Here is a 19,592-nt window from a genome sequence, read left to right on the forward strand (position 1 = left end):
AATTCCTGGTGTGGCCAAGGCTGTGGCACTTTCTGAACTGGTTTTCACATTTCCTCCTAGTTCACAGGGCTGTGGTGTGGAGAATACTTTGCCAGTCTCAGGGTATTTTAAGAAATGCGAGTGATGATTCATTTTGTGAGTGCTCCGGAGGACAGCCCTCCTGAAGACTCCTGGGAGGTATTCTCATGGTTCCTTTGTTTGACCGCTCTACACTTGGTGTGTGCTCTGACCCTATGGTGGGCAAAGCAAACAGCTGCTTGGGCTTTCATTTCTCTGCCAGGCCACAGGCACACTCCTAAAGGTTGCCAGCTCTGCACAGGGAATCCAAACCAAACAGACACCTTGTGCCCAGCCTTCTGGATTGACGGTCTCCTAAGGCGCTTGGGAGTGAGGACAAAGGGACTAAAGTGAGGACAAATAAAAAGGTCACAATGTTTATTTATTCCCCACACGTTACATTCTTCACCACAGTTAAAACTGAAGAGTTAAAAACATTGTGGGTGATGATGGATTACAGGTGATCGCCATTTTGTTTCCTGCTAGTCATCTAGAACACTCAAAGCTCATCTATCTCCCCAAGAGGCTCCCTGAAAGCAACAGGGGTACAGCTGCCCTTTCTAACTATGGAGCCTTCCATTCAATTATCTGATACAAGACTGAGACACTGCCAACTTGCTCCGCTCAGAAGTTTCTTCAGAAGACTCGTAGAACTAGCTCTCCTTCTTGTCTTCTCTTCTCCCCCCTCACGCCTTTACCAAACTCTATCTGATCATGATGATTGGAGGCCTCCAGGATTTTCAGTGAGGTATCCAAACCACTGCTGTGTGGCAGCTAATTCCATTGCTACCTGGGCAAATGCAGCCTCGCCTCCCTGCCAGCTCCGATAAAACATTGCTGTCTGCCGCCCTCATGAGTCCAGCAGCTGACCAGTGTAGGTTGCTGGATCTGTTGTCCTTTATCAGTCCCACCCTCCTTGCACAGTAAGGGAGAAAGTTTGCAGATATTCCTCTCCAGTAGAAACCCAAGTGCCCGCTGTCACCTGTGTGCAAAGGGACTGTGACATAAGCAATGGAAAGGTGGTAAGACTGATGCATGAAGCTCAAGTCTCTTCACCTGGTGAATGAGAAACAAGCGGGCACCAGATACAGATCATGATTGTGAGTAGATGTTTGTGAGATTACTGGCAAAAAAGATCTGAGGAAAAAAACAAGTTCCTATCAAAATGCTCAATTTGAAGAAAGTCACAGAAACTGGTCTTACGCACCCCAATAAGACTGCCCCCTCCTCCCAAAAGGTTCAGATGTAACACAAGCTTCTATCCACATCCACAACTGAACTTCTTCCCATGCATACAGACAATCCAAACTGCACTGACGACATCTTTACGCCCCAGACTGTAAATGGCAGTGAGCATTATAGAGTAGGACACTCAGCTGGAGGAGGCTGGGAACACCAGGCAACCTGAGAGGATGTTTGTGTTTAGAAACTGACTTCTAATCATGAAAGAAAATACTTTTTTCCTCCTTAAAAAAAATAAAGAGGAGATGAACACAATCCTCAAAGCCCCAGGAAGCCAGTGTGTGTGGCCCACAAACACAAGATGGCGGAGGCTTCTTAACAGAAAACTTGAAACATCTCATCTCGTAAATGGGGCTGAGAACCACCCACAGGCCCCACTGTAGAAAATACTTCAGTAACTGACTCTCTGAGAGCTAGAAAGAGGGTGGATGCTGGTTTGTGTTTACAGCTTGCTGGCTCTTTTTCGGGAAAAAAATAGAGTCTGGGTAACGGAGGGAAGAAGGAGAGGGAAAAAAAAGGAAAATAAGAATCCATCTTAACATGCAGGTCCAATAATTTTTTTTCTTTTTCTCTCGTGGAAATTCCAACTGGAGAAATGGCAGAACACATGGCTTCCAGTCTGTACATCGAAGGACTCAATTCTCAATGGTGCTGCTGTTAAGAGAACATAAATCCAATGAAAACCATAACAATCTAACCCCCTCCACCAAGTCTTCATTAAGGGCCTACTATGCAAAGCACTGGGAATGGGCCTAGGAACGAGAAATACCACCCAACCCTCAAAGTAAAACTATATTCTGAATGACAGAACCTCAGAGTAGGGAGGAACCCCAGGGATCACCTAGGAGAACCCTTACGTAAAGAAAGAGACAACCACTTTCCACTCAAACAGCTAACAACACAGCTAACATATAGCACTTTAGAGTTAACGAATCAATTTTAGATCCATTATCCCAACTGAATCTAACAACCACCTTGTGAGGTAGATATGAACATTCCAGTTTTGCAGAGTCTCCTGAGGCTGAGAAGTAACTTGTCCAAGGCACACTAGAGGTGGTAGACTTGTAACTAATCCAGGATTTCAGAATCGAGTCCAGTCCCATTTTACCACAAAATATTGTCTCTTAGGGATCATTAGCCCCATTTAAAAAAAAAAAGGAAACCTGGGGCTCAAAAAGGAAAGTGGTCACCCCACCTTTCATGATCATCCCCAATAACGCAAAGCTTCATTACCTCCAGAGAAAGCCTGTTCTGTGAACGGATGGATCTAATTTTCTTAGGAAATTCTTTATATTGGCATGGAATCTGCCTTCCTTTAACTCTGATCATTTGTCCTGGTTCTGCCTTCTAGAGTCAATCAAAACAAGCCTAACCCATCTTTTCTTTTAAATATTCAAAACCCTCGGCACCCACACAAAAATAACTGGCTGTGTAACCTTCAGCAAGTTACTTAACCCCAACTGCTTTTAAAAATAAATAAATAAATAAATAAATATTCAAAACCCCCTATGCCTCTGGGAGTCTTCCTTTATTCAAGCTCAACATTTCTAATTTCTTCAAGTCATTTCCATATAAAATGTTCTTTCATACCCTAAAGATTCTACATATTGTTTGCAAGGTAGAAGCTTTGGGCACCAGTGGGAAACCTGCTGCCAGGAGGTCACATGTAGCCCTCACCCCTGACTTAGAGGAGCTAACACACCTCCCTTGTTTTAAACACAAACCGTGAGCTAATGCAGCCTGCATTTGAACTAATTTTTTTGGCTGCCATAGTGCTGAATCATACTGGACTTTAGAGTTAGCTCATGGAGAACCCCAGTCTAATTCCTAAATCCTTTACTTGTACAGATTTTTTTTTCTCTTTAATTTAAGCATAGGTAATTATGATGAGGATCTGGTACTATCCAATAGTGGGAAAAATTCATCACAAACAATATCCCCAAAATTCGCTAGACACCTTTAAGAAAAGATGCCAGACAGGGACATGCTATGACGAATCACCTGCTATTGCAAATCTAGGCAGGCACTGATCTAAACCCTGCATATATATGATGGCTTCATCCTAAAGAACTCAAGCTACATTCATGTACATTACAGCAGTTCTCCTTTCACTAGGCCTAGGAGCCCCTATCTAAAGGCTCTCTGTGATACAGAGGGACTCTAGGCTCTTGAAAACTGCCACTGAAGTTAACCAGCTCTATTTCTGCTGTTGAGGACACACTTAGCTATTTAGAGAGAGCTTCCTCACCAGAGGGTGAGCCAACAAGTGATGAAATTTCTTTTTTAACCCAAAAAAGTAACTCATGGAGTAGTTGCATCCTGGGTTGATGGAGTATCCATGTCTGTGAGACAGGCGGCTCTGCAGGTATGATCCTTGTCTCACATGAGGAAATTTGAGGACATGAAGCTAAGTGACCATGGGCAGAGACAGCAGGCCAAAGAAAAGAGAACAGCGATGTGACATGGCAGAAAGAGGTCTGGGTTTAAAGCCAGACTGGAACCAAATCCCACTAGTTCTGGGACAATGGGCCAAGCGGCTTACATTATCAGAGCCTCAGTTTTCTCATGAGGATAACAACACTTGCACTAATTTCCTCATTTAGAAATTGTGAGGTAAGTACTTTGCAGCCATTGGGGACATATAAATGTGAACAATGAAAGTGTTCACAGTGAAAGATATCACGTTGTAAAGGAAAGAATCCTGTGCCTGAAATCTGAAGGCTGGAGGCTGTGTCCCAGCTCTGCCACTGCTGAGCCGGCACAGCAGGTCAGAGCACCACCCTCGGCCTTTGGTTCCGATCCCGCAGCAAACCATAAAAGCGGGGACTAGAGCAAGTCACTCATAATAGTCACTAGCACGTATATGGACAGCACTTTCAGGTTTGCAAGGTCCCTGTTCTGCCATCTGATTTAATCCTGTCAACAATCGAGGGAGGAATGTTCTATTATTTCATTATTTCCATTTTACAGATAAGGAAACAGACTGAGACACCCAAGCTGCCTCTTATATAATCTCTTACACTGTTTCCTCATGTGCATCAAAATATTTGTGCTGTGTTATCTGCTTCACAGGCTTGTTCTGAGGATTTAGGGATCTATGAGAAGTCAACTTCAAAGTATTTATAAACTTTACAGCTTGTTAAGTTTGCTACTGTTTTCAGTCAGGTGACTGTGGACCAGTCACCTGAGCTCTCTGGGTGCCACTTTCCTCCCCAGTAAATTGGGATAACAACATTTATAACACTCCTATGACTACTGTGAGAACAGCCCCATTTAAAAACCACTGACAACTGGTAAATGTAAATTATCACAATGAGACAATGAACAATGAGAGCCATTCAAAATGTTATTGGCTGCCTCATCTTAAGGAAGGAGATGGAAACTACTTGTGAGATATTAAAGGGGGATTTTCTGCATCAGATGGAAGACTGAATTAGACAACAAGCTCACAGATCTCCCTCCCAGACTCTGAGATTCTATGTGATGGTCACACAGGGCCAAGGTGGGGATTCAGATCCAACTGCTCTGATTCAGGTAAGCACACTCTCCAGCACTACTCAGGCCCCACATGTGTACCTTCACTGTTCATTCCTGCTGGTCATCATTGCTGGCACTGGGGGTCCGACTCCTAATCTGGCTTCTGAGCTGTTCTATCAACTCTGGATTTTGTTGCTGCATCTGCTGAGCAAACTGTTGGCCTCTGAAGAACAAAACCAAACACTTGCAATTAGAATAAGCGAAAACCAACTCAGTCAGAAAGGAGATGAAAGAATAAGAAAAGCTTACAGTCCAAAAGGAAAAAAAGGAGAGCGGGAGGCTGGATATCTAAGTTCTGAGACTCAAACTTGGGGTCTGGTGTCACCTGCTGTTTCTGACCCTGCTCAAAACCCTTGTGCTCTTTGGCCATGATATGGAATCACAGAATGTCAGAGTTGGAGGGGAGCTTATTGACCTCCTAATCCAATCTCTCTACCTGAAGGAGACCTTTCCACAATAAGCCTGACATGTGGTCATCCAGACTTTGCTTGAAGAGCTCAGCTGAGCAGGAGACACCGAGTCCTCTGCTCATTCTGCTGAATGCCTCGAATTCTTAGAAAGTTTTTCCTAACATAAACATTAAGCCTAAATTCAGTGCTCTGAAACTTCTATGCAATTCATAGTTCTGCTTTCTGGGGCCAATCCCTCTTCCAGAACCAACCTTCAAATATCTGCAAACAACTACCATGGTTCACATCCCCTCCCTCTCCTTCTCTAGGCAGAACAACCCTAGGTCCTTCAATGGAGCCTCTAAGAACTTGAACACAAGTCCCCTTAACATCTGTTGCCTTCCTCTGGCCATATTTCAGTTTATCAGCATCCTCCCTAAAACAAGATGCCCAGAACCAAACTCAGTGCTCTGGAGCTGGGTGGCCAGGACACTTCCTCATTCCTTCCTGGCTATTATGCCTCTTTTAATGCAGTCTAAGATGACCTTAGTTTTCTTGGGTACCATCAGCACACAAACAACTCCTATTGAGCTTAAAGGCCACTAAAACCCCCAGATTTTTTTTGCCTGCTATCTAATCATGACCCATCCATCTCGTACTTGTAAAGTTGATATTTTGAACCAAAATGGAAAACCGTACATTTACCCCTGTTAAATTTCAACTTACTGGGTTTGCTCTAGCCTGTCAAGATCTTTCTGAATTCTGACAGTCATTCAAAGTGCTAGTTTTCCCTTCAAATTTTGGATCATCTATAAATAATCTGAGGAGCATACCATCTAAATCACTGATGCATCAGGCCCTGGGAAACTCCCCTGAAGACCTCCATTCAAGTTGACTTGAACCATTACTCGGTCTCATTAGGTCCGACCACTCCAGTTTTTAATTCATCCAGCATACTATTGTCTAGCCTACACCTCTCCACCTTTTCCAGAAGCACAGCAGGACAGACAATGCCAAATGTTTTGCTAAAATCTAGATATATTCTATTTACAGCATTTCCCTGATCCCTCCCTACTGAAGCCAAGATGACTCTCACCACCATTTTCTTTTCTAGGTGTTCATTAACTATCTCTTTACTAAGGTGTTTGCCAGGAAGTGAAGTCAAATTCACCGGCCTGCAATTTCCAGGTGCCATTCTTTTCTCCCTTTTGAAAATTAGGACAGTATTTGTCCAGTCCTGCAGCATCATGGACAGCAGGTTGGTAATTACCAGCTCTTTCAATTCCCCAGAATGAAGTCAATTTGGAATATGTGACTTGAAATCATCACTCCTCAAGGGCAGCTGAATATCCTTATGATGGGTATCAACTCTCTATTAACCATGTGTGTTCTATTCCTTTCCATGCAAAGATAATCCTCGTCAGAAAAAGCAGAAACAAAATAAAGAGTTGAGCAGCCCTGTCTTGTCTTCATTATCAGTCACTACTGTCCCATCTCCTCTGAGTGCCAAGCACTTCCCTCCTTTTTGCTTCTCCGCCCCCCCCCCCCCCCTTGCTGCTTCTGGCATTCCTCATCAGCCTCAACTCGCTCAGAGCATTAGCACTGCTCACACCTACTATAAGGACCATGATACACTTGGGTAGACATCTTCCTTGACCCCTCCCCTTTGCGCTCACTGTCTGCACACCACACTGCTTTGAAAATCCCAAGTTGGTTGGTGAATTCCCTGTGCATCCAGTGTTCTCTAGATAGATAATATATCCTTTTTCTCTTCATTGAAATAGTTTCTCTTTGTGTCTTCAGAATTGCATGGTCGATCTCTTTCCATTCCTCCTGAGCTGACTTCTCCAGCAGAACTTTAGTCCATAGGGTCCCACCTACCCTTTCTCTAATTCTTTTGAAATCTGCTTTCCCGGAATCTAAGAAGTATGGCATGATATTCCTGGCTTTCCTCTTTTTCTCTGCCTATAATTCTAAAATATAGTGAGTGGTTCCCAAGTAACCACTGGGACCCAACATTTTCAGATGATGCTCTGAGTTACTAAGTCCCAACTATTCCCTCAAAAATTACACTGGCATGCCTAGGACACTGCAAGTCTGAACTGTAATACCTTGTCTCCTGTATACTACCCCTGATTCCAGTTTATCTCCTGTTTATCAAATAAAGCATTGACATTCAAAACCCTCCACAATCACACCACTAACATTTTTATATTTGTCCTGGAACACTCCAAAATCATGTACCCTAAGCTCTAGCCAAAGTGGACTCCCCACCATCTTCCACTTGTCCTATGTTTATGCTTTTTCTCACACCATTCTAGTCACTTAGAATGCTTTCAACACTATCTCTATTAAGTCCTAACTAGAATCAGCTCAGATGTCACCTCTCCCCATCCTCAAGTCTCCCTCAACTGCTCCAATCACCACTTTCCTTCCTTGCACATCATGTAGCACTGTGTGCCTCTCTTATGCACTTATGTTCCGTGACAAAGGTGGGAAGGGGGTTGTCTTATGTTCTCTCTTATTATGTACTATATGTCACATGTCCTAGGGCATGTGGTACTGTCCTCCCTATAACGATGCACATGGCAGCTACTTGAAAATGTGTAAATATGGCTGAAGTACCAGATACCCACTACTGAAGAGGCTTGCTGATTTCCTGAGCATGAGTCTGAGATGACAAATAGACAAAAAAACTTTGTTTAAAGTCCCTGACCAAGTCAATTCCAAACTGGCAAAAGAGTCTTTGGGGGGAGACAGATGGTCACTACTCTCATTTATGATCAAATGGAAATAAGACTCTCAGAGGCATAAGGGAAAACTGGAGAGGGGTCGGGGAGGACAGAGGGAACTAACTCATCAGAATAGTTTCAGGAAGCTCGTGGGCCACATAGTCCATCCTAGGGAGAATGCTTTAAGTCCCTTTGGTAAGCTAAAAGCAACTCTGGTTATCTCTTTCCTCTTGTGAATATGAATTTCCATTTCCCTGGGGGAAAATATACTTGCAGTATATAGGGAGTGGGGTCTAAGTGCTAAGAAGTAAGGTCAACAAGAAGGGAGGTATTAGAGCCAGGACATTTATGTATGACAGCAATGTATATCTTCTTGGGGTTTAAGACCATAATCACAGTACAGTAGAATGCCAAACTTTATTGATCCAGAGACCCCACTAAAGAGAGACAGAGACAAAAGCAAAGACAGAAAGACAGAGAGATAAAGAGAAAACACTTTCCTTATAGAGTATGATAAAGAAGGTCCTGAGCCAAGGGCAAAAATTTTCCTAAGTCAACTCAAAGAAAAATCTTTTCTATCTTCTAATTTGTATTATAGTTATCTCAGTATATTTCCCTATCCCAAAAATTTGAATAACAGATTTCCTTGCCATTGGAATTTTGAACTAATTTATGCTACAGATAAAGAAATGTACAACATAATGCATCAGTGCATAAAAGAAGCATGAGCAGCAGCCTATGTAAGTCCCAGTGAAGGGAAGAGACAATCAGAGAGGCTTCCTATAGGTGGCATATGAGGTGTGCTTCAAAAGATAGGTGGGGATCCAATGTGCTGAAGTAAGAGAGCATTTGGGGCAGCGATTAAGTCACAGAAGCTGACTTAATGGAATGAGCAATGCACAAGGCATCTATAGGAGACTAAGTAGTTTGGTTTGGCTAAGCTTGGTAGCCTGTGAAAAGAAGAGTGGATGGTGAGGGACCCTCAAACACCAGACTAAATAAAGAAGTCTAAGCCCTAGTCAGTATATAGTAAGAAACTACTGAAGGGTTCTGAGATGATAGGAGCTACAGCTGGAGCTTATCACATCTACTAGGGAAGAGCAGTGTGAGGGCACGTTACTACCAAAGATGGTGGCAGTATGATGCAGGATGGTGGGATCTACTGCAAAAGCCTAGACTGATGCTAACAAGTCTTTGGGGGAGTGGGAGCAGGACTAGACAAGAGGACCACAGGTCTCACATACAGTGATTTTTTTTCCATTTTTAAGAATTCTGCTTCATCCTCCTCCCCTAACAAAGGCAAATCAACTTACGCCTGGATGAGGCTGGCGAGGTCATTTGGAGAAGGGCTGGCTCCAGTAGCTCCCAAAGGGTTGTGGCCACCTGATATCATCCCAGACATGCTGCAAGGAGAAGATTTATTACTCACAAACAGGCCAACTCTGGTTCCTCTGATTCCAGGTCCTTGGCAGGACAGACCGTTACAAGAAACTTGGTAAAGAATTAAGATTAATCCCTTTTGGATGCTTTGCTTTCCCTAGTTCAAGTGGTTCCCTGCTGGAGTTTGGCAGACTCCCTGTGGATTCAGCAAGTTTTTCATTATACCCATTTCTCCCACCTTCTCCTATAATAAGACTACATGTCAACTGTCACACTTACCCAAATCACATCCAGCTTTAAGATCTTAAAAAATTATTAAAAGATTAAAAAAAAAGGCAAGAGAGAGTATTACTTACAGTTGCTGTACTTGAGGATTATTCATGAGGTTTGATGCCTATTAAAGAAGATAGTTTGATGGTTAGAAAGATCCCTAACTATCTTGACCATCCATTATAAATCTCTAGGTTAAATAGTAGCATTTTATTTTTAATCCATAATGAGAGAAGGAAAAAGTGCCAGCCAGTAGTTAAATCCATGACAATTAAGTAAGCTTAAATCTAGCTTATCAATATGGAGATGTGAGGGTTTTTTGTTTATAACATATAAAGTAATGAAATGTGCAAACTCCCCCATCTATGGTTTAGATAAACATATGTTAGGGGGTGGGGGTGGAGGAATGAGGTCATTACCATACTCATGAAGCCTGGGTTATTCAGCAAGCCAGCCAGGTCAAAGCTTCCAGTGCCTCCTGTCTGCAAAGACCAGAAACAGACTTTATTAGGTGGCATTTGGCAATGGGTAAATAGCTCACATATGTCACTGAACTGCTCCACAAGCAAAAAAAATTCAGGCAGGTAGCTTTTAAAAATGGGATTTCATTCTACAAACAGCCTGATGGAGCAACACTAAACCCCAATGTAATCTAATATTAGGTGGCATCAAGAGGCACAAAAGACAGAATGAGAGAGGTCCTTATCCCACTACATGGGACCCTCAAGAGACTGCATTCAAGTCTAGACACCACATTCTAAGAGGGACGTTGGGGCACCATCAGAGGAGGGTGATCAGGAGAAAATGAAATCTTATTATATAAGGAACTGTTGAGAAACTAGGGCTATTTAGCCTGGAGTAGATAACACCAAATGGAGAGAGATGGTTGCCATTGTTCAATATTATAAGGACTAAGGTATTAGACTGGTTCTGTTTGGCCCTAAAGTGCAATGGGTATAATCAACTCAACATAAAGGGAATATAATAAGCTACTTCAAAATGGAATATGATACCCTGACAGGTAATAAGCTCTCTGCCACTGAGGGTATCCACACAGAGGCATGATGGACCCTTGTTGGGTATGGTATAGATTTGCTTTAGTGGAGGTTAGACCTTATCCTTCCATCTCAGGAGATTTTACTGATTCTGTGAAAAGCTCAACAAATAGTCAGGACAAAGTGGAGCAACAAGCTGCCTCCAAAGGCTACAGATGAAGAAGGAGCCCACACCTGGAAAAGTCTACTGTTATTTATGTTTCTCTGTTTTCAGATGAACAGGGCCCGTGAGGTGTGAGCTGCACTCACTAGTCCCTTCAATCTAAGACAAATTAAAGAAGTCCTCCCTTCCCACACTCAAGTACATACAGCCCACTGAAGCCTCCTTATCACACAGAAGCAGACAATAAGTTCAGGAACTTACAGGGCTTGGTGTTTCTTTCATTTTCTGTTCAGCTATCTTGAGGTTTGATTTGTATGTATCATTGTCTGGGTCCAATTCCAGGGCCTTCTTATAGTAGACTACAGCCTCTGCGTGCTTGTTTAAACTTGAAAGTGCTAAGCTGGACAGACGGAAGAAAGAAAGCAAAGAGTTTTAATAAGGCCCACACCTCCCAGACCCCCCAGAGTTCTGATAGAAGTTAACCTTCAGCCTTTCACAATTCACCCATTATCTTTTTCTTTTATGTTTTTTTAATTACATGTAATTAATTTTTAAAATTCATTTTTAAAAATTTTGAGTTCCAAAATCTTTCCTTCCCTCCCTTCCCAAACCCCTCATCAAGAAGGCAAACAATTTGATAGAGGTTATACATGTGCAATCATGCAAACATTTTCATATTATTCATGTTATAAAAGAAAACACAGAACAAAAAAAAAGCTTCTATCTGCATTCAGACTCCATCAGTTCTTTCTCTAGAGGCAGACAGCAAATTTCGCCATGAATCCTTTGTGACTGAATTAGAACTTTGTATTGCTGAGAAGATCTAAGTCACTCATTTAATACAATATTGCTATTACTGTATACAATGTTCTCCCCGTTCTGCTCACTTCACTTTGTATCAGTTCATGTAAACTTCCCCAGGTTTTTCTGAAGTCATCCTGTTTATCATTTCTTACAGCACAATAATATTCTTTTTTTTGGAGGGCAATTGGGGTTAAGTGACTTGCCCAAGGTCACACAGCTAGTTTTTTGGTGCTACCGTGTTTCCCCGATAATAAGACAATGTCTTATTATTTTTTTGGACAGAAAAACACCAGAGGGCTTATTTTCAGGGGAGGGCTTATTTTAATGAACATTGACAGCAATTTAAATAAACAGGTAAATGTGAACAAAAAAATGTACCTTTATTCAATAAGCAAATCACTGGGGAAGAATAGGATGACGCGCTCACTGCTGCAGCTCTGGTTGGATGCAGCTCAGAGCGCGGCATGCGTTTCACCGGGGAGGGGGGGGGACGGACGGTGCATACAGAGGGCACCGTAATGTAGCGTGTAGCGCAGGGGATCACCTTCACTACAGTAGCAATCTCAATAGGGCTTATTTTCGGGGGAGGGCTTATTTTAGAGGAATCTTACACAGTAAGGGGAGGGCTTATTTTCGGGATAGGTCTTATTATCGGGGAAACATAGTAAGTGTCTGAGGTTGCATTTGAACTCAGGTCCTCCTGACTCCAGGGCTAGTGCCCTATTCACTGCACCACCTAGCTGCCTCCAAGCACAATAATATTCCATCAAAATCATATACCACAACTTGTTCAGTCATTCCCCTTTTGGGGTAAGGGTGACCGGGGGGACACTTCATTGGTTGGGAGAGGGGTGGGGTGGAGCAGGAAACAGGGATTTGATCATATTTGAACAACTCATGTAATAGAGGTACTTCTTATCTCATTAGGTGTTAAAATTCTACCTGTCAGTCTCCACATACAGAGATCTAGATAACTTCCAAGAATGTTATTTTAGAAGCCAACTTAACTGGTGAGACAACCTCCTAAAGGAACCCATCTACACTGGCTCAGCCAGACCCTGTATTTCAGGGAATGAGTTAGAAAAAAGTGCTGACAGAAATGGAGGTAATACCCATCAATTGGGGAAAGCTGAGCAAGGTGTGGTATATGACTGTGAAAAAATACTACTATGCTATAAGAAATGAAGAGCAGGATGGTTTCAGAAAAACTTGGATTTTTCAAGTGAACTTGAAACTTCAAAGTGAAGTAAGCAGAACCAGGAGAACACAGTAACAGCAATATTATAACGATGACCAACCATGAAAGACTTATATGATCAATATAATTATCTGAGACAATTTCAAAGGACTCATGATGAAAAATGTTATCTACCTCCAGAGAAAGAAATTATGAACTCTGAGTGCAAACTGAAGTATAATTTTTTTTTACTTTCTTTTTCTTGTTTTTTTTCAACCATGGCTAATATGGAAATATGTTTTACATGATTTCATATGTATAACTGATATACTGCCTGCCTTCTCAATGGCCGAAGGAGGGAAAAAATTTGGAATTCAAAATTAAAAAAAAAAAAACTGAACTAAACGAAAAATAAATAAATGTTAATAAGAAACGGGTTGTGATAAAACCTAAGTTGTGTACTTTATTCTTGTATGAGCCAATTAGTTCCATCGCTAGTGATGACATCCCCAAACTTCAGTCATTCACATACGGGTAACATTAATTACAAGGGAGCCTGGCCATGCAAATGAGATACAAAATGCAAATCCAGCACTATCACTGAAGGTCCATGTCCTATTAATGACATATTCTACTATCTCTCTGTGTGAGGGGCAGTACATTATTAGAAAATATTTTTATCTTTGACCAAATCAAATAATTGTTCTATAATATAAGACTGGGGGGGATGGAGTTGGGAGACCTCCATGTATGGATGATTTTGTATCAATATTTAGTGACACAAAGGGAGATGGCTACTGCAACACTCCAATTCTTGCTGGCAAAGTTGAACAGGCAATGTGATCACTCCTTCCAGTCCCTACTACAGAGAAAATCAGATGTCATCACTGTCATGTTCCAAGTCCTGAAAAGGAAGTCTGACACAACACTTTTCAAAGGCTGCTGACTCTGGTCCTAGCATCAAGTTACTTGGGAGACAGTATAGTCTTGCTGCTGTTGTTTGCCCTTCATTCTCGAAGAAGACCATGACATCAGGAAGATGATGCCATAACTTACAAGTGAATCGGATTTACATGAGGGAGGGCTGTGCAAGGTCACCAGCCTCACTCTCTCCTCCAGACCCATCTGGGTCCTGTGAATGACTGGAGATGGCCCCCAACAGTACAGTCTTAAAGCAGGGGTAGGGAACTTGTGGCCTTGAGGCCACATGTGGCCTTCTAGGTCCTTGGGTATGGACTTTGACTCAGTCCAAGTTTTACAGAACAAATCCTTTTATTAAGGGGATTTGTTCTGTGAAGTTTGGATTCAGTCAAAGGGCCACACTTGAGGACCTAGAGGGCCACATGTGACCTTGAAGCCCCAGGCTCTCCATACCTGGTCTAAAGCAATGAGAAGTGACCAGGAGACCTGGCTCAGAACTTGGCTCTGTCGGTCTGGGATCTTGAGTGAGTAATTAGACATAAGCGGGTTTGAGTTTCTCCATCAGTAGAATGAGTGGCTCAGACTAGATGATCTCAGTGGTCTCTTCCAATTTGGAATCTTCTGCTGTATTTGCATGGCTAAACTGAGCTGTGCAGGGAATCAAGGGGTATAATAATGGAGAGAAAAGTCCCATGGAGGCCTTAGCTATTTCTAATTTGAAACCTCAGACAAATTTAAGTTTTATTCTACCCCTGTGGGTTAAATAATCTTTCCAAAAGCTGTTTCCAGGCACTGGATCTTTTCAAGGGGGTTATCTCCAAGGTTTTGAAATTCAAAACTGGGAATAAATGAGGTAATGGTGCCAAAGCTTTTGAACTTGTTTAGTCTGTAAAAGCCACTCTATAAGCTGTTAGTGGTCCTTCAACCAAGGTTAAAACTCTTGTTCTCATCCTCAGGGAGAAAAGAGATCTTCAATGTTTCCAGTACCTACCCCATTCTGCCATAGGCTTTGCTGTAGCAGGGGTCTATGCCAATGGCTCTTTCACAGTCTCTCACAGCACCTGCATAATTCCCAAGTTTGCTGTAGGCAGCAGCTCTGAGAAGGACATAAGTGAAAAAGTTCACTCTCTGACAAAGGCAGGTTGAAAGTCAAGAAAAAAAAAACTCAATTACCTATAAAACCAACTATCTATATATCCACTCACTTCTGCAAATGACCAAATGACCAGGATTCTCCTATTGCAGAGCTGGACTGGGTTATTTACATAATACATAACTGACTATATATATATATATATATATATTTATTTAAAAGCCATTGTACTTTTGGGAGTCTGTTTCTTCATCAAATCAATTTAATTCAACAAACATTTATAAAGCACCTACTATTAAGTCAGACATGGAGCTAGATATTAGGGCAACAAAGGTAAAAATGGAAACAGTTCCTACCCTCAAGATGCTTAAATCTAGAGGGATACTTAGTAAAAACAGGGAGAAGACCACCTGTAGCAGCTACCTATCTCACGAGGTTATTACAAGGCTCATGGAAGGTTATGTATGTATTGCAAACCTTAAAGACCTTTGTTAAAGTCAGTTATCATTGTTACTATTATTTCCCTAAGATGTAACTCAGTGCACCAAGCTCAACATTTCTGAATCACAAGTACTTCTTTTGCCACGTTAAAAAAAAATCCATGAAACATTAACTAAGCACCCATACCTAGCAATGAACAGATTTATTTAAATATATATGGTCCCTGCCCTCAGAAAGTTTACACTCTAGAGAAACAGTCTGGTCTAGTGGAAAGATCAGGGAACTTAGAAGACTATAGAGATCCAGCTAAGACACTTACCAACAAAGTGAGTATGTCCCACACTTCCTCATTTATGAAACGAAGATATAACCTTTGAACTATCTAACATCACAAGGTTGTTGTGAGGAATATGCTTTAAAGAGTTACTGTAAATTTGAATAATTAGTGTCATTTAAGGCTATAGCCCAAAAGAGAAACATGAGATGTAAAGAATCAGAGATGTCCAAAACTGCAGGGAGCAGGAGGACAGAACTAGTACCAAGTCAAGCCAAAAGAAAAAACATTTGATAACAACACTCTCCTCAAGCAGAGCGGACTGCCTCTGGATGAAGAACGTACCCCCAGGTCCCATCCTCCATCTCCACTAAGACTTCTTGTTCAGGTTAGTTTCATGAACTCTCAGGTAATTTCCACTTCTGAAGTTCTGGGATATACAGGTGTGAAGTTGCTCTCTGTTCCTCTCATTTGGATACAAAATCTGGCCCTAGCTACAAGCTCAGGTCAATTCAGACTCTAGCAAAAAGACAGATAGAGAGCCCATGATTTATAAAGCCCGTAATTTACTATCAATAATAGCCAGCATTTGTGAAGTGTTTCAGTTTGAAAGCACTTTATATTTCATTTGAGTGAGGTAGGTGCTATTATTATCACCATTTTATAGTTGAAGAAACTGAGGCTGAGAGAGGTTAAGGGCTTTAGCCATGGCTCATAAGTGCCTGAGGCAGGATCCTAGTCCAGAGCTCTAGCCACTGTGCCAGCTGGTTGTCTATACTGTGCCCCAAGTTCTAGAGCTGGGGCTGTTGTCCTATGGTTAATACTGGCCTCTTGCCCAGGTCGTGTATCTGGCTGGGCTTCCTGAATGTGCATGACATCTGCATGGGTGCCCAGGCTCCCAAGCCAGTATTCCTGGCCCCTTCTGTCTGCCTGAGACTAGTAGGCCTGAAGAGTCAGTCCCTGCCTGATGTCCAGGACCTCAACTAGCTGACCGTATGGGAACATGAGCAATGAATGACAGTACCTGCCACATCAGCTCCCATCCCATCCAACTCCCTGTCTTGTCCCATTTGTCATTCACAGTGGGCTCAAAGTCCCAAAGTAAACCCGAAGAGAGAGTCACTGTTATCTGCATTTGGTAACAGCACTAATTACCAAGCTACTAATACACTATGTTCCACCCTCTGAAACAGGGGTTCTTAACTTAAGAGTCCATGATCTTTTTCTTTTACTATTTTGATAACTGTATTTCAATATAACTGGTTTCCTTTGTAATTCTATGTACTTTATTTAAATATGATATTTAAAAATATGATTTTGAGGAGGGGCCCATAGGAGTCACCAGGCTACCTATGACAGAGGGTCAGGACACATACATACAAGTTAAGAACTCTTGTACTAAAATTCTACAAAACACTAAAACTTAGAATTTAATTTATTACTAGACCCCCCCACAATCAACTATGACAGAATTACTATCATCTTCCTTAAAACACTCAGTTGAGCCAATATTACTACATTATTCTAAAAGACAACATAACTCCGGGACTAGTCCCAGGTACTTGGCACAATGTGAGGTGATGGAGATAGAGGTCAAAACAAATTGAGTCTTTTATCTTCTGGGAGGAGAGTTTTCATTTTCTTCTTCTGTAACTTAACATGACTTATCTCATCATTGAGTTATGAGGCTCAAATGAGATATAAGTGAAAGAATTTTGTAACTTAAAGTATTATAATTATTTTTAGTCTTTTGGGTTCACAACAAAGTTCACTGTTTTAACCAGAGTGCAATACACATGGCTCTTCCTGCCCCAATTTCAGGTGACGAAGTAAGTACCTGTTGCAAAAATACACTGCATTGGCTGGATTTAATTCAATTGCTTTTCCATAAAAAGAGACTGCTGCTTCAAAATTTTCTATTTTCATTTGTTCATTTCCTAAAGGCAAAGAAAATATACACACATTATATGGAGGACATAATGAACTGAATGTTTTAAATTACATTCTTATTCTTTATTTATAATTAGATTTATTCTTTTTAGATGACATTTTTATTCTTCATCAGTTGAGCCACATTTTAGTGAAAAGTTTTCAACTGCTACCCTGCATCTTTAAATTCACTTATTCAATATTTATTGCAGCCTTGGGGAAGATGCAGAGTTAGGTAAGATACAGTTCCCATTCTCATGCAGCTTTCATTCTAGTGGGGGAATGAGACATACCAAACACAGAAGGAATACATACACTTATATAAAGTGTTTTATAGGAGCAAAAAAAATGTGTCAGGTCAAAGGTGAAAGCAATTTGTGATAATTACTCATACGAAAACCTTGTTTTTCTTAGAACTGTGTCTAGCGAAGTCCCATTTTCTACTAGAATCCTTCAAGCAGATTTCATTCAAGCTTTCTGAGAGAATTTTTCAACAGGTTTCCCAGCTCCTACTTTAAATTCAATTCAAATACCTTCATATTAATTTGAAATACATTTATTAAGCAGTTATGTCTAGTATTGTGATGAATAAAACATGGAAGACTTTGTGTTATGTTTTCTCATGGTGCTTATACTATGGGAAACTGAGAGGAATCGAGGGTAGGCATACCTACCAATGATTACAATGTAAAAGAGATTCATTCCCTGATTGATAAACGGTCAAAGGAGATGAAAAGGCAGTTTTCAGACCAAAAAAAAAAAATCAAAGGTAGCTAGTCATATGAAAAAATGCTCTAAGTCACTACTGATAAGAGAAATGCAAATTAAAACAACTCAGAGGTATCACCTCACACTCACCACATTCGCTAATATGACAGAAAAGGAAAACAATAAACGCTGGAGAGGATGTGGGAAAATTGGGACACTTATCTGTAAAATGAGTTGGAGAAGGAAATGGCAAACCACTGAATGCACACTTGTTATAAGGATTTTAGGGTTTTTTTCTTTCTATTTTTCAACTGGGGAAAGAGGGAATAGAAGGGAAGAGAAAATAAATGTTTGTTAATTGGGAAAAAATAATTGAACTTTTTTTAAAAAGCCAAGTGCTACAGAAGATTCAAGTAAGAGAATGCCATTTAGGGCTGGGGAGCAGTTAAGGTCTTCAGAGAAGAGGTGGAATCTAAGCTAAATCTTAAATCTAAGAGATTTTAAACAGGTAAAGATGGGAGGGAGTGGGTCATATTCCACAAAAAGAAGAAAACACAGGATGTGAAAGAAGAACAGCTGGACTAGCTGAAGTTTGAATTTGGCTGAAGTTTAAAATATAAGGAGAGGAATACTAAGTGATAAGCCTATAAAGACAAGAAGGCACCAGATTGAGGAGGGCCTTGTTGGCCCAAGGCCGTAGGAATCCCTACTTTTCTTGGCAGTCATTAGGGAACCACTGAATGGTCCTCAGTAGAGATAGGACATGTCCCCTTAATGTGGGTGTCCCAAGGATCTCTCTAGTAGCAATTTCCATACAGAATTCTCAAAATTCCCAAACACACAGCAAGTTCTAACTTCTTTGTAAAACTTCAGACCCAAATCTTGAACTGCGTACAGAAGACTTCTATTTGCATGTTTTACCAGCATCTCCAAGTTTACCTGTACAAAAGCAAACTTCATATCTTCTCTCTAAAACTTCCTTTCAATTTTGCCATTTCCATCTGTAGTACATACCACCATTCAGCTAGTTTCCTATATTCATGACTTTGAGGTTATCTCTGATTTTTTCTTCTCTCATGTCTCAAAATCAGTCAGTTCCATGATCCCAACATCTCATCCCCATCCTCCCCTTTGTATTTTCTCTGTCACAACAATTCGCCAGCTCCTCTTATTATCCATGGTTAGTGTAAAAGTTGTTTTAGCGGGTTTGCCAATTCTAATCCATCCTTCATTTTTCTGGTGGAATAATTTTTATAAATATATGTCATCATCTTGCTCCTCTGTTAGAAGCTTTTTTAGTAGCTCTCTACTGTCATCGAGCAAAGCTAAAATTTCTTAAGCTCGTATTCAAGGCTCTGTTACAAGCCAACACCATCCTCATTTTCCAGCTTTGTCTCAAATTCTCTCTCTCTCTTCTCTCTCTCTCTCTCTCTCACACACACACACACACACACACACACACACACACACACACACACAC

General features: G+C 41.2%; 1 protein-coding gene across 7 annotated transcripts in view; it reads right to left on the minus strand.

The window, feature by feature from the left end:
• Positions 1-420: 420 nt before the first annotated feature.
• The window catches only part of SGTA (small glutamine rich tetratricopeptide repeat co-chaperone alpha), a 110,154-nt gene continuing 90,982 nt past the window's right edge, over positions 421-19,592 (minus strand). For 6 of the 7 annotated variants that reach the window (XM_069101976.1, XM_069101973.1, XM_069101978.1 and 3 more), the window contains 8 exons: positions 17,313-17,412; positions 14,659-14,763; positions 11,027-11,165; positions 10,027-10,089; positions 9,694-9,731; positions 9,271-9,360; positions 4,876-4,999; positions 421-1,953 (listed from right to left, as the gene is read on the minus strand). In XM_069101976.1, the coding sequence (XP_068958077.1) occupies positions 4,885-4,999; positions 9,271-9,360; positions 9,694-9,731; positions 10,027-10,089; positions 11,027-11,165; positions 14,659-14,763; positions 17,313-17,412 (650 nt within the window). In that variant the 3' untranslated portion in view covers positions 421-1,953; positions 4,876-4,884. The remainder of the gene's footprint in view (positions 1,954-4,875; positions 5,000-9,270; positions 9,361-9,693; positions 9,732-10,026; positions 10,090-11,026; positions 11,166-14,658; positions 14,764-17,312; positions 17,413-19,592) is intronic. The other variant, XM_069101975.1, reaches the window with a different exon arrangement.

Source organism: Petaurus breviceps, unplaced genomic scaffold (assembly GCF_028583685.1).
Source record: "Petaurus breviceps papuanus isolate PSGF00001 unplaced genomic scaffold, PetGlider_PUasm1.0 523, whole genome shotgun sequence".
NCBI lineage: Eukaryota > Metazoa > Chordata > Mammalia > Diprotodontia > Petauridae > Petaurus > Petaurus breviceps.